At 36.8% G+C, this 13,870-nt stretch overlaps 1 protein-coding gene across 5 annotated transcripts; it reads right to left on the reverse strand.

The window, feature by feature from the left end:
* Positions 1 to 1,763: 1,763 nt before the first annotated feature.
* Positions 1,764 to 13,827, reverse strand: LOC121418794 (adenosine 3'-phospho 5'-phosphosulfate transporter 1-like). Of its 5 annotated transcripts, none has more exons than XM_041612934.1 (4): positions 13,724 to 13,827; positions 7,546 to 7,811; positions 6,237 to 6,346; positions 1,764 to 4,600 (listed from the first exon to the last, which is right to left on the reverse strand). In XM_041612934.1, the coding sequence occupies exons 2-4, from the start codon at positions 7,796 to 7,798 to the stop codon at positions 3,605 to 3,607; spliced, it is 1,359 nt and encodes a 452-aa protein (XP_041468868.1). In that variant the 5' UTR covers positions 7,799 to 7,811; positions 13,724 to 13,827; the 3' UTR covers positions 1,764 to 3,604. The 5 variants fall into 5 exon arrangements, with proteins under 5 accessions (XP_041468868.1, XP_041468864.1, XP_041468865.1 ...); XM_041612930.1 differs by having other exon boundaries at positions 7,531 to 7,811; XM_041612931.1 differs by having other exon boundaries at positions 7,531 to 7,811; positions 13,696 to 13,788.
* Positions 13,828 to 13,870: the final 43 nt, after the last annotated feature.

Here is a 13,870-nt window from a genome sequence, read left to right on the forward strand (position 1 = left end):
CTCAGATAAAATACATGTATGTAGTATGACAATTACTAAAATATCATGAAACCAACCATATATTAGGATGAAATTCATTGGAGAGGTTTCAAACAGTGATGTGAAAAATTCTCATTGAGACAGTTCAACAAATCTTCTGGAAAGATTGTTGGTCAGATTTGTATTTTTTTTCTCCAAATATTATAGAGCTTCAGGATTAATAGCCCATGACACTGAACGTTCCCTCCCTCAACACTGCACTCTCCACTATTTCATATGCAGTAAGGTTGATTTCCCCAAATCGGATGATTCTGCATCATTATCAGGAAACCTAAAGCTCCCTATTGGCTCAGTACTCCCATTAAAAAATAATTCCCATGAATATTACATCTTGAGACATTCAGATTGGTCTTTTTAAACTAACTCGAATGATTTCTAAAGTGACCATATCTCTTTTTCCCCCTTCAAATCTAACAAGGGAAAAGCAACAGCTGTGAAATAACTGAAAATTAATGCAGATTTTAGTTTTCAAACAATATGGGATGAGAATTTCTTTCAAATCTAAGAATTTTTACCCTTCCAAGAGGAATACCTACTTGAAAAAGTAGTCAATGAAATAAAAAGTCTGTGAAACACTTCATGTAAAATTCTGGAAATATGGACAATTACACTAATTTTCCCCTCATTTCATGTTTTCATATTGTATTTACTTTGCAAAGATTGAAAATCAATAGTTATCGATGATTAATAATTCTGAAAGAAGGTATGTGTGTATTCTCATATCTTCTTAGAAAGAGAAAAGGAGAAGAATACAGAGTGTAAGAGAGAAACAGAGATGGAGAGAGGCAGAGTGTAAGAGAGAAACAGAGATGAAGAGAGAGAGAGTGTAAGAGAGAAACAGAGAGGGGAAAGAAACAGATAACAGAAGGGGGTGGTGTTGATATGAGGTTTTTAACACAAACTTTGAATTCTACAACACAAAATGAATTCAAGTTACAGCCATTTAATTACATTTGAATATATTTATTTATTCTTTGAATATATTGATACATCTCCAGGAAAGAAAACAAAACACATTCTTAATCTGTTCTAAGTGAAAAATACATATATTTGAATGAATTCTAAAGAATAAATATATTCGCAGCTTTTTACCCAAAAGGCAGCTCATATCTACATGAAATACATCTAGCAGAAGATATTGTTACCACACTAATACTGAATGTATGTGAAAGTCAAGGTGCCTAGTTCAAGACAATACACACACATAAAAGCCCCAACTACTGTTTATGAAAATAAAAATACACAAATCTCACATCAAATGTTAACAAAATTATAAATAGGCCATGTTAAAGAATAAAACAAAAAGTTAATTCAGAAAAAAATCTAAGTATGGGGAAAAGGCGGGTAAATTGTGCATTTTATGAAACAATTTGCCAGTGATTTTCATTGACCAATTTGTTCTCGGCCAAATGCTTGTAAAGATTTCAGTAGCTCGGAAGCAAAAATCAGAAGAGATTCCTTCATGAAATGCTACTTTGGAGACAAAATGGTAGATTTGATTGTCAAAAAATATTTATATTACAAATCTTTAAGATAACGTTCTTGCAAATGATCATCAGGGAGATATAACCTTTAATACAAGAATTGGAATTCCAATACATCAAAAGTAAATGTTTCAATTTACAGACATGCTACAGATGTCAATGTCTTGTCTAAAAACACTAATGCCAAGCACACTAGTATAATCAAGTACATGTTGTAGAGACCTGTTTTTGAGTGACTGAATTTTTGTAATAAACCTTCATAATAATTTGTTTCAAACTTGGGTTTTTCCTCACAACTTAATACATTCTAGGTTGATTCTTGCTTAGATCAACAGAATGGGAGATAATGATTTTAAGAGAGTATGTTACATGGTTCAAATATCTCCTGCCATGATTTCATGATTCATTTTCTATTTTTTTTTATCGAAAGAATAAGAGGCAATTGATAAAAAAAGTCACTTTGCAAATTCAAATAAAAATAAATCATATTTTCTTACCTAATATACATTTCTAAAATGTAGAAAAAAACACTCAAATTAAGTATATGGAGTACATAAATTCAGTATAAAATACATAGCATTTATCAAATCTAAATGTTTCCTCTGAAATTGTCGCAATGTGTTACCATAATGGGAAAGATGCAAGTTCTTTTCATGTGGGTCCTTATCTTGGTACCTACACTCGTATTATTCAACAGTCTCTTTCCTCAAAACCTGTCAGTCTTCTCTTGAAAACTCTTAAAATTATCAAAAGAGTTATAGTCACTGTAGAGACCTGGGCCCTGATGCAGAAAGAGTTTCATTAAACATCCTGATTGGTTGAAGATCAACTTGTACTATTGAATTGCAACTCTTTTATTGATAGTTTGGTTAACTCTTCCATATAATGGTAACTGTAGTTGCTGAGCGTCATTTCGATTCAAATTAGTACCATTCAGTGGGGGGGGGGGGGCTTACAATGACAATAGTGAACACCTGCATCTGTAAGGCAGGTCCAACAGAGGTACATTGATGAGGTCTCTCTTTTTTAACATCCAACTGTAATTTACACAAATTGCAATTTACCTTGGTTACACACCTTGTAATAACTAGATTGTCTAGTGCACTGCTGATGTCATTGATAATTCCAAACAGTTTCAGCCAATTTGCCACATTTATATAAATATCTGCAACTTGCAATAAAATTAATTGCAATTTTTCAAGGTAAAAGAGGTATGGAAGCTACTCTTAAATATACTTCCGCTTCAGAAAAAAATGATAAAAAATAGGCTACCATGATATGCAAATCTACAAATGAAAATGTAAATTTCCAAAATTTATAGAAATATTGCAAAGTAAGGTACTTCCATTGTCATAATATCAAGTTAAATACAATCTAAGAAAGTGGACATTAATTCAATTTTTTCTCTTTTGTACAATTCAAGTTCATTCTTGGCATTAAATGTGTATCATTCTCATTTTCACCAAGATAACATTTAGACATTCAGCGGAAAGACATTTTTTTCAATGTCGAGACTTGATGTGAAATACTCTTATGCTCAAATATACAGTTAGTTATTTACAAATGTCTTTGAAGCCATGTCTAGATAATTGCCTCACTTTTGAAAGAAATTAACCTTGACAGCACGCTGTAAATATTGAAGAACAAATGTGGAAAACAAGTACAAATAATTTAAACCACCACAAAACACTAACATTTAATATAGGCCTATGTACATAATTCATAGTTAATTCACCTGGTATGAATGAAGCTCTTGGATATTCACAAAATGCATTCAGTGGCTAAATTTCATTTTTCCAATTAAATCAAATGGATTATGTAATTTCATTTTCTGGAGGATCTAACATTGCAATTTCCCCCTAAAAGCATGACTAAATAAATCAATAAATCATTTCTGTATCTGAGGAGAATTAATCTTTGGTAGATCAGAGATGGCCCTACTGTACACGTATTTACGGGGTAATATTTTTGAAAATTTCTTCAAAAAGGAGAGCTTTTATCAGATCATGGCACAAGGTGAGCACTTTAGTCACAGCACGGGCTTACAAATGGTGAGTACGACTAGATCTATGACTGCCTAGTCATGTCTTGGTCGGACCCAGGGATGATTCTTGAGCAGGGGGAGGTTTGGGCTTCTGCCCAGACTTGCGCTGTCTTGCATATACCCTGAGGAAGAGGGCAATGAATACCACTATGACACCCATAATGCCCTGGAAATTGAGAGGATGGCCATAAATGATGCAAGAGAGGAGGATAGCCAGGGCCTGACGGGTGGTCATGATGATGGTGAAGATGACCGCACCAAACTGGGAGATGGTGTAGAAGATAAAGAGCTGTCCAGTGGCTGAGAACAGTGAGAGTAGTCCTACATGAAACATGAAGGTGTTGTACTTGAGCATGAAGCCGATTCCCTCAAAGAACCCACCCTGTTCTATAAGAGACCAACTGGTGAACAGGCAGGAAAAGAGGTTGACACCAAACATCATCTGAATACTAGACATACTGTATGTCTTATACAAGTCTGCCTGCCAATTAGAGGTGAAGCTATCAAAGGCCATGTAACCGACCAAGATGATGACCCCTGATAACGTTGTCACAGTTGACCCTTTGTGATCCCCTCCCTGGGACAACAAGAACAGTGCCACACCAACAGAGATCATCACAGCTGTGATGTACTCGTAGTACTCGTATGTTTTGCCAGATATAACCTTCCCCATCAGCATCACAGGAATGATCTTGGAAGCTTTGGCCAGGACTTGAGTAGGAAAGGTGACAAACTTGAGAGCCTCATACTGGCACCAGCTACTCATGATATTGGACAAAGAGCAGTAGGAGTACTTGTAGAGAGGTGCAGTGTGACGAGGTTGAGCAGTGAAGTTCATGAAAACCAGAGCAGCCATGAAAGCAAGGATGCGGTTCATGAACACTAGGAATTGGGAGTTGGTGAACGTTTCTCCTGGATTATGTGCATCTTTGCCATATTCATGTGCCATTATACGTTCTTGAAGGACTCCCCATGAAAGATATGATCCTTGCAGGCCAGCCACACAAAATAGCAGCACGAAACCACGGTTCATCTGCAAATAAAAAGAGTATTACACACTATTATAGTCATAATACTAATTTTCATTTAAAAAAGCAATAGTGTTTTATGCATGCATGCATGCATCCATTCATAAAACAATCAGTCGATCCATCAATCTACACATCCATCTATTGCTCTACCCACCCACCCGTCCATCCATCCATCCTCTATCCATCCTCTATCCATCCACCCCCACCCACCCATCTATCTACCAATCCATTCATCCAACCACCCATCCATCCGCCCATCCATCCACCCATCCTTCCATCCATATATCTGCCCGCCCATCCATCCATCCACCCACCCATCCATCCATCCAATTATCCATCCACCCACTCATCCATCCATCCATCCAACCAACCACCCATCCAATCAATGAGGAATAACATTTACAGTATGCATACAGCATTACTTTCTAATTGATTGCTGATGTGGTTTACGGTACACCATGTGGAGTGTTATAGAAGCAGTGGATAGAAGAAGAGAGGAAGTGGATAGGCGAGAAAGTGGAGATTTGAGAATAGAGTATTCTTTCTTGAGAATAGTCCTGAAAAGGACTGTAAACCAGAAGGAATGTTGAGTGAGAACTGCTTGAGTAGTAGAGCTGATGAGGAGATGCTGGCTTGCGTCGGCGAGTAGAGATGATGAGTAGTAGAGACTCGACGTTTCGGACAGGTTGACTGTCCGTCTTCAGGAGACGGACAGTCAACCTGTCCGAAACGTCGAGTCTCTACTACTCATCATCTCTACTCGCCGACGCAAGCCAGCATCTCCTCATCAGCTCTACTACTCAAGCAGTTCTCACTCAACATTCCTTCTGGTTTACAGTCCTTTTCAGGACTATTCTCAAGAAAGAATACTCTATTCTCAAATCTCCACTTTCTCGCCTATCCACTTCCTCTCTTCTTCTATCCACTGCTTCTATAACACTCCACATGGTGTACCGTAAACCACATCAGCAATTGTACATGCCACCATGCAAACCTTCAAACAACATCTTTCTAATTGATATTCCATTCCCCCAAAAGTTTAAGTAGCATTGACAATTTTGTGTAGGTTGAGGGGGCAAGATATATATTCATATGAAGGGCAATAGATTTGAAATATGGCCATGACCTGGGTTTAAATCAAATTTGATGTACTATTGCCCTTTGGTAAGGCAAATTTCCTCATTACCAGGGGCCAATATCAATAAGGGTAGCAACTGAATAATTAATTACTGAATTAATTGTTAGTCCTAAATACATGTTTCTAATTTATTGGTTGAAAGTAAAAAAAATAAACCAATAAAAAGAATAAAAAGAATGAACCAATATCATCAGTAAACTTTATCAGGTCAATATATGAACTCTTTCATGAACCAAACTGTCATGCAACAAATCCATAACAGTTAAGTAGACCAAAATAGTGTCATAATTAGTGCATTATTTATGGGCACATACAAGAAATGTTGAAAATGTAGTCTGAAGTAAAACTTTTTTCTTTTACTTGCATTTTATGTGGTATGAAGTTTAGTTTCAAAAGGTACTGCATCCCCTTTTGATGAAAATGGGAAATATGTTTGTCTGTGAATTAATATGGAAGTAGTACCTTTTGGAACTAAACTTTTTATGTACAAATAATATTACCTTTGGTTTCTCAGTCACTGTAGCCTTGCTACCTCCTTCCTCTAAGCTTGCTTTGATTTCGTCTGACCCAGATACACATGATTTGACAGTATTGTACCAACAGCCATGACCTACACAAAATACATATTTCAGAAAATAAGAGATTTAAAGAGACCTACTGTAACTGATTAGGATATGGACTCAGAAATGAGAGGAAAATACCCCAAAGAAATACTACTCTCCTAGGAATTCTTCGGCATGAAAAACAATAGCTACCAATTATTGCATTTATGTCAATTCATCATTAACATTATTGTTGCTGGGATGATAATGATGATGATCATCATCATCACCATTATTACTATCACCATCACAAACACCATTACATTATCAAAGTTCATAATTTATACTTGGCATACATGGACAAATAAAGTAGAGCTACTGATATCATTATCATTACCTGCAGCCCTTTAGTTCCCTCTCATTTCAGGTCATTCAGGCAGATAAAAATGCAGATAAAAGCGCAGGGTTGAATACCCCAAAAGGGCAAATTCATGACACATGTTACTAGCTCATGTTTCACATCATATGCTCAAAAAAAATTTTTTACATAAATTACATGTACATGTACTGTAAAACATTGCCTTCATGTGATCTTCAAAACAAATAACATTGTGCGGGTAACTGTATCTGAAATGATATTGTTATCAACATTGAATCTAACATTTTATTCCTCTTACATTTTTTCTCCAAAAGCACCTCAAACTATACCTGTATTAACTTAATAAACCCAAAGCCAGAACAATTGTCTTTTTACCGTGTAGTCTTCATTATTCTTAAATTAGTACCTGTATCTTCTTATCAAATAAATCAACTTGGTACTATAGGCCTACAGAGTTTCATCTAATTCTAATTATTATACACATGTAGAGCTCTGATAGTGCTAGTACAATAAGATAAACTTCTGTTTCTGTGCTGCCCTTACTTCCTTTCCAACTGTACTGGTACAACAAAGCTTTACTGCCTGTAAATTGTATTCAGACTTCCTACAGTTCTTCTAATATTGTTGGCAAAAATAAAGAAATAAAGAGAGGGGTACAGAAATTAAAAAAAATTATTTAGATAGCTTTATTCATTCCCAAAATTTTGTTGCCCAAACATGTAGGCAGCACTACTTCAACATTTTTTGACAAGGAAATGGTTGTGATTTTGAAAGGGGGGGGGGGGAGGGTGCAAAATGACTTTTTTCCCCCTAGGAGTAGTGGGCATAAAAAGGCAGAAATGCCTTTGTCTTTTTATATGCCACTACTTGTACCTGAGGGATCCTCACCTCCCCTTTCCAAGTATCCAGAGCTTCTGACATAGCGAATCACCAGCCAAGCAGGAACAATCACTGACAGGTAGCCAAGAACATTTAGTGCCAATCTGATAAACCAATAGTCCATCCAGCCTTCAGTAGAAGCTTCATCTTCTCCTTTTGCATTTGCTATATGAACACTAGCAAGGCATATGAAGAGGCTCATTAAGATGGCAGCACTGACACAACTTGGCCTAGTATTATTGGGTTGTCTGAAAGCAGTCATCTTCACTTGATTTCTATGGACAAAAGAAAAACACACAGGAAGATATTTATTTTAATAAGTTGAGACTTGATATTCATTGGAAATGAATATGAAATTCATTCTAAAAATGTTAACACGATCATCATGATGGGGCACTGCAGGATCCTCATTTTATAGAATCTTGTTCGTGATAAGGACTTCTCCATTATAATAATATAGGGTATTTATATCGTGCACATATCCACTTAATTAGGTGCTCAAGGCGCTCCTATATTACCCGGCTAAGTTAGGCGTTCATAGCGCACACAGCTTTTTAAGGAATTACTTCCTACCGGTACCCATTTACCTCACCTGGGTTGAGTGCAGCACACCGTGAATCAGTTTCTTTCTGAAGGAAATTACGCCATGGCCGGGATTCGAACCCACGACCATCTGTTTCAAAGTCCGAAGACTAATCCACTGGGCCACAACGCTCCACAAATTATACAAATAATAGAAAAGTTCAATCACCTGTCAAACACTAATTGAGAGAAATAAAAACCAGTTGATCTTCATTCATTGAAATATATTATTTTATGAAAAGTCGTCACTCTACACTATCAACAACTCTTATCATTGGAATGGTTGTTTTTACAATATTAGTTCTTCCCAAAGTAACATACACAACATACTGTAGGACATTTATAGTGTAATTTAGTGTGTATATTTTATGAGTACATTATTATGCCATTTTTATCAAAAATTTTACCTTTTTTCATCAACATAAAAAATACAGTTTGTACACAAATATTTTTGAATCTATAGAAATTTTCAAAGTAAAAAAATGACAGAAATTTTCTCTACTTCCTATTGACAACCAATTTCTAAAAGCTCCTAAAGGTGCTTTTAAAACTATTTTATAATACGTAATATGATGACATGCTCCCATTCACGGAAGCCTGCCTAGAGCTAGCCCGATATGAATCTAGCAAAAACGTGCATGTTTTTTTCACTGCCTATACATCGCCGTTACTATGCATTTCTAATGCTCTGGATTCTATTTTGTATGCAGATAACTCCAGCTTGTTCATATCCCATAAAAATGTTAAAACTTTACAAAATGTTTTTTAATAATGAACTGAAATATATATCAAAGTGGCTTACTGTAAATGAATTAACTTTAAATGCTCGAAAAAAAATTCTAAGGGTTTTCACAAATAAAAATAGATCATTATTCAAAGTTGAGGTTTATTTAAATGAGATGCCAATTAATGAAGTAGCATTTACTACCTTTTAGGTGTTAATGTTAATCTTGATAATAGGTTCAAATAGAATGAGCATGCTGGTGCAAAGTTGCCAAAAACATCACTGTCATATATAAACTGCACATGTTACCGAAGATGATTCATCTTTTATTGTATAATACATTGATTTTACCTTATTTGAACTTCTGCAATATAGTCTGAGGTAATAAAAACATGAAATATTAACATATTTCTTTTACAAAAAAGGACAATAAAAATTAACTATTACTCACTCCTCATATCTCAGTCATTCTGGACCATTGTTTACAATCTTGGAAAATTCTAAATATAGTGTTTTTGAACAAAATGAATATTGCAGTTATAATTTGTTATTATATTAAAAACAAAATCTCTTGCCGAATTCCCTCAATTTTCTTTTATCAAACACATCTGTACACTTATTCTACTGGAAATGCTTGAAATATTCATATCCCACAGTGCAATACTTCTCTCTTAAAAATGGCATAATATCAAGGACCAATTATTGGAATTCAAAATTCTAGTTAAATCCCTTCCCATATTCAGTTAGAATTAAGATCTTCGGTATCTTTTTAAAAAGGAAATAGTCCACAAAACATTTTAATTGTCAAATTCATAATCTAAATATTCTGGCTCTCTAGCTCTCTCTCTCTCTCCATCCTACCCAGTGTACATTGGTGTAGATTCCCTTGGTCTCTTTGGTGTAATGTTGTGTTGGGGTTGGATCGATTGCAATTTTATTTTCAACCAGACTTAAGAGGCAAATCAATGCAAAATGTAGAATGTACACTTCATACATACATACAATACTTGATGATGAAGATGATGATAACAAATAATACAGGAACATGTGTAAGTCTGATGGTGACTATACTCTCTAAACTCCAATCTCTTATCTATCTGTATGCTGGAACAATCTGTAAAGTAATCTGCAATCTGTAATAATCTCTAACAATCTGATTTGGGTTCAGAAGTGAACCCCTTTTATATTGGTCTGGTCTGGACTCTTTACAACCAAACAGGTGTTGGTCAACCTTGGACGCTTGACCAAAACAATCTGTACGTCATAACTTTACTCTGAATTGGGGGAGTTGACCTTTCAGGGAGAACATGAAATGTAGTGAATAAGAAACCCATAAAATGTGTGTGCATCAGAAGTTTAGCTGGAAGAAGAATGAGTAATACTTTCTAATGAAAGTTGGAGCTGGTATACTTCCTGTAGAAGTATTGATTAAGTATTGATTATGTATTGATATAATATTGACTATGTGAAATATGTCTTATCATCACATAACAGTAAGTCTAAGGGGATAATCTTAATTGTTAGACTTAGATCTTACTTTTTTTTTTGTTACGCCTAACGCCAAGGGTTGGCCTATCACTGGACCAAAAGCTTCGGTCTCTGTTATGTTGGTTGTTCCGCTGAACTTCGCTGGCTCCACTCACCAAATACATACACAGAGACCGAAGTTTTAGCTTGATCTGTACAGGGACTCAATTGCCATATGTTTATGTATTAAGTTCGGATAAAACAGGGAAGTGAAGTTGCGCGAAAGCCAAAGTAAGTCACTGTTTTTTCCCCTTTTAAGTTTTTTTTCTCAATTTTTTGGCAATTAATGCCAAGAGGGTTGGCTTCACTCACCAAATACAGAGACCGAAGTTCTAGCCGATCTGTACAGGGGACTCAATGGCCATATGTTTATGTACTTAAGATCGGATAAAACGGAGAAGTGAATTTGCGCAACAGCCGAGGTAAGTCACTGTTCTTGTTCCTTTTAACTTGATTTTTCTCAGTTTTTGGCAATTAATGCCAAGAGGGAATATTAATTTGCATTTTGGTCGCGTTAATTTTCAAAATTTTTATTCTTAAAGACAAAAATTGAAGAGCCCCGACGGGGGGATTTTGCATTGCAAGTCCCTTAATGGTGGCTGCACAATAGCGAGCCGTCTGTGTACGAGGAGAAATTTTTAAAAAAATGTTTTAAAAACTCCTCGAAACAGATGGCTGCCAGCTGTCTAGTACTAGCTGTGCGCTGACTGCACTCTCGGTTCGTCTTTCGTGCTGGGGTAGATGCGACGGCGGTCGGCCATTGCGAGCCGGAAGTCTCAACAATCTTTTATTTTTGGTGGGGGTGCATATGGAACTCTTTTCGGAAACTCTTCGAAACAGACGGCTGCAAGCTGACTGACACTGACAGTCTACTCTAACTTAGCGGTTAGCAGTAGAGGCGCACGGCCAATATGGGAGACTCTCCAATGTGGGAGATAATCTCCTATATTAGAGACTTGCTTTGCAAAAGAAACAACACCAACAAAAGCATTATTTTTACCACCCAAAGTTTCGTCTCACTGAGGACAGAAGCTCATTTGTTTTGTGTGTGGATGACAACAAAAATCCAGAGTAGACGGTGAAGAGGGGTAATTTTCAACTTCAAGAGGAATCTGCTTATCACATTTTTATTTGCAGCCAAGCCCAAGGTAATCCTTTTGAAGCAAATGTAAACAAAGGATATTGGTCTCCCAAACTGGAGACTGTCTCAGAAATTGAATACCCAAATTCTTTACAAAAGTCTCTGATATTGGAGATAATCTCTCTCATGGGAGACAGTCTCCAATATATAATTGGCTGTGCGCCTCGAGGACAAGGGCCTACTTGTTAGCCTGACATCATCAGGACATGCATCACAATTACTAACCCAGGGGGCCCAGGATCGTACGTGCATTTTACCATACCTCACGGAGAAGCGTGAAGTATGGTCAAAATAATTCTCCGAATATAAGCACTTACCACGATTATATGGATGATGGTCTAACGAGTGGCAGTTTTCCTGACATCTGGGCACAGACTGGAACTTCAATAAACAAAAAGTTCTCTCCTTCTACCCCCGTCTCGATCGGCCATTTTTTGTTATGAATTGTAACAAAATGGCCAATCGAGACTGGAGGAGAGAACTTTTCATTTTTAGAGGTTCCAGTCTGTGCCCACTCACACATTGTACGAGGTTAGTATGTACTAACCTCGTACAATAGACCGTGTTTGACCCTGGATTTCGAAGTAGTCGGCAAACATCGCTTCATTGCTGAAGTAATATTTTCCGAAGCTCCTTCTCGCTACGCACCGGGGCTCTTGCCGGTAAGTAGCAATAGTTTGTTGAATATGAAAATAATTATAAAATCATAATCCGATAAAAAAAGCACATTTTGCTTACCTCGGCCTCGAAAGTGACTTCGCTTGTCTCTTCCACGGAAATACAAGGAAGCCCGTTGGTGGCGCTAATAATTTCACAACCTTGATTCAGCTCCTCGGTAATTTTATAACTGTATCTAAATTCTTTGAATGCGCAATCCTTATGATTAATTTACTAATTATGGGCACCAATTAATGAAATGCCTTCAAAAAACATAATTAATGATTATTATTGGTGATGATAACACTCATTTGCATTAATTTAAAAAGATGACTGATAAAAAAAAAAAAGAAAATAATATACGTGCCTGGAAAGAAACCAGCAGTACAAGCTTTGACGAACGTCAATAATACGTATACGGTATACCAAAGTCTATACAATGAAAAGATTGGACACTTCACGGACTTTGCATAATGCCTTGCATCGATATGCGTGTAAAATAGTGTAGGTGCCTATTCTTTCCCTTGTCGTGTCTTTGATATGAATATAAATCGCGCGCCCTCTTCAGGAGAAAATTGATATCAACGCTGTCTGATTTCTATCTCCGTAAAATCTTCACTAAAGATCAAGAAAATATACATATTTTTAGAAAGAAACTTCAAGGAGAAGTCACGGAAGGATCTAAATGATTCGGTAAGTGTCATAGCAGGATGTGGAATACCAATTTATACATAATATTTTATGTGGGCAAAAGCCCACTGTATTTTGGAAGTGTAGTTGTGTGTCGCGTGCGTATGACTGATAATCCTTCGCTCGCGAGACGATATGAACCCATGGGTGGTCTGTGCCCAGATGTCAGAAAAACTGCCACTTGTTAGACCATCATCCATATAATCGTATCGTGGTAAGTGCTTGATTTCTGTTTTAACTATTTATTCGGAGAATTATTTTGACCATACTTCATGCTTCTCCGTGAGGTATGGTAAAATGCACGTAAGATCCTGGGCTCCCGACCGCTACGCGGCCGGGAGCCCCCTGGGTTACACAATTACAAACCAAAGCCTTTTCGGCCATTTTCCCTCCTCATTTCCTTTGTTTGATGAACAATTGGGCCAAATTGTGGTTTTGGGAACCACTCGTAGATTTGTGTACGTACGCGCACTTGTGTACAAAGTGAATGGAGCCTGGAGCCTAGGGAACCGTGCGTGTGACTGAATAAAGCGCTGCTGTATGAAGTGAACGGTGGTTCCCTATATCACGATAATGCCAACAATTGTTATTCACTATTTATTTCATGTATCTTGCCTGATTTCTTGAGGAAAAATATAAATCAAACTGAAAGACTGACTGGCGCGAAACCGCACGAAAGTAAGCTCGTGGGACTGTTGTTCATGTTGACTGTTCAGCTTCAAAGTTCCGGCTCGGCCTTCTCTCACTCTTCTCACTCTCAGCTCAATCAATGGAATTGGAATCTGAAAACGAATGTTTAACGTTATAACTATGCAAGAATGACAAAAATGAGGCCTACATAAATATTCATAAGTATTGGACATTACCAATTTCCAGATCTTAGACTTCAAAATCAATGTTGACTGTGTCGGTGAACTAGCAAGATCAAGACACGTCGACGTCGGCTATCGATACCGGCGCCGGGTAGGAAAATTTTGTGATCGAGCATAGCAGCAGCAGTCCGACTTTTAGTT

The sequence above is a fragment of the Lytechinus variegatus genome, chromosome 7 (assembly GCF_018143015.1).
Source record: "Lytechinus variegatus isolate NC3 chromosome 7, Lvar_3.0, whole genome shotgun sequence".
Classification (NCBI taxonomy): domain Eukaryota; kingdom Metazoa; phylum Echinodermata; class Echinoidea; order Temnopleuroida; family Toxopneustidae; genus Lytechinus; species Lytechinus variegatus.

What these genes read in the sequence shown, in the direction of transcription:
- LOC121418794 (XM_041612930.1), bottom strand. Translation starts at nt 7,798, where the DNA reads ATGACTGCTTTCAGACAACCCAATAATACTAGGCCAAGTTGTGTCAGT. An exon ending in GGGAGGTGAGGATCCCTCAG is followed by an intron (nt 6,347 to 7,530) that starts GTACAAGTAGTG and finishes TATTTTGTGTAG; the next exon opens with GTCATGGCTGTTGGTACAAT. An exon ending in CAGTGACTGAGAAACCAAAG is followed by an intron (nt 4,601 to 6,236) that starts GTAATATTATTT and finishes TTTTATTTGCAG; the next exon opens with ATGAACCGTGGTTTCGTGCT.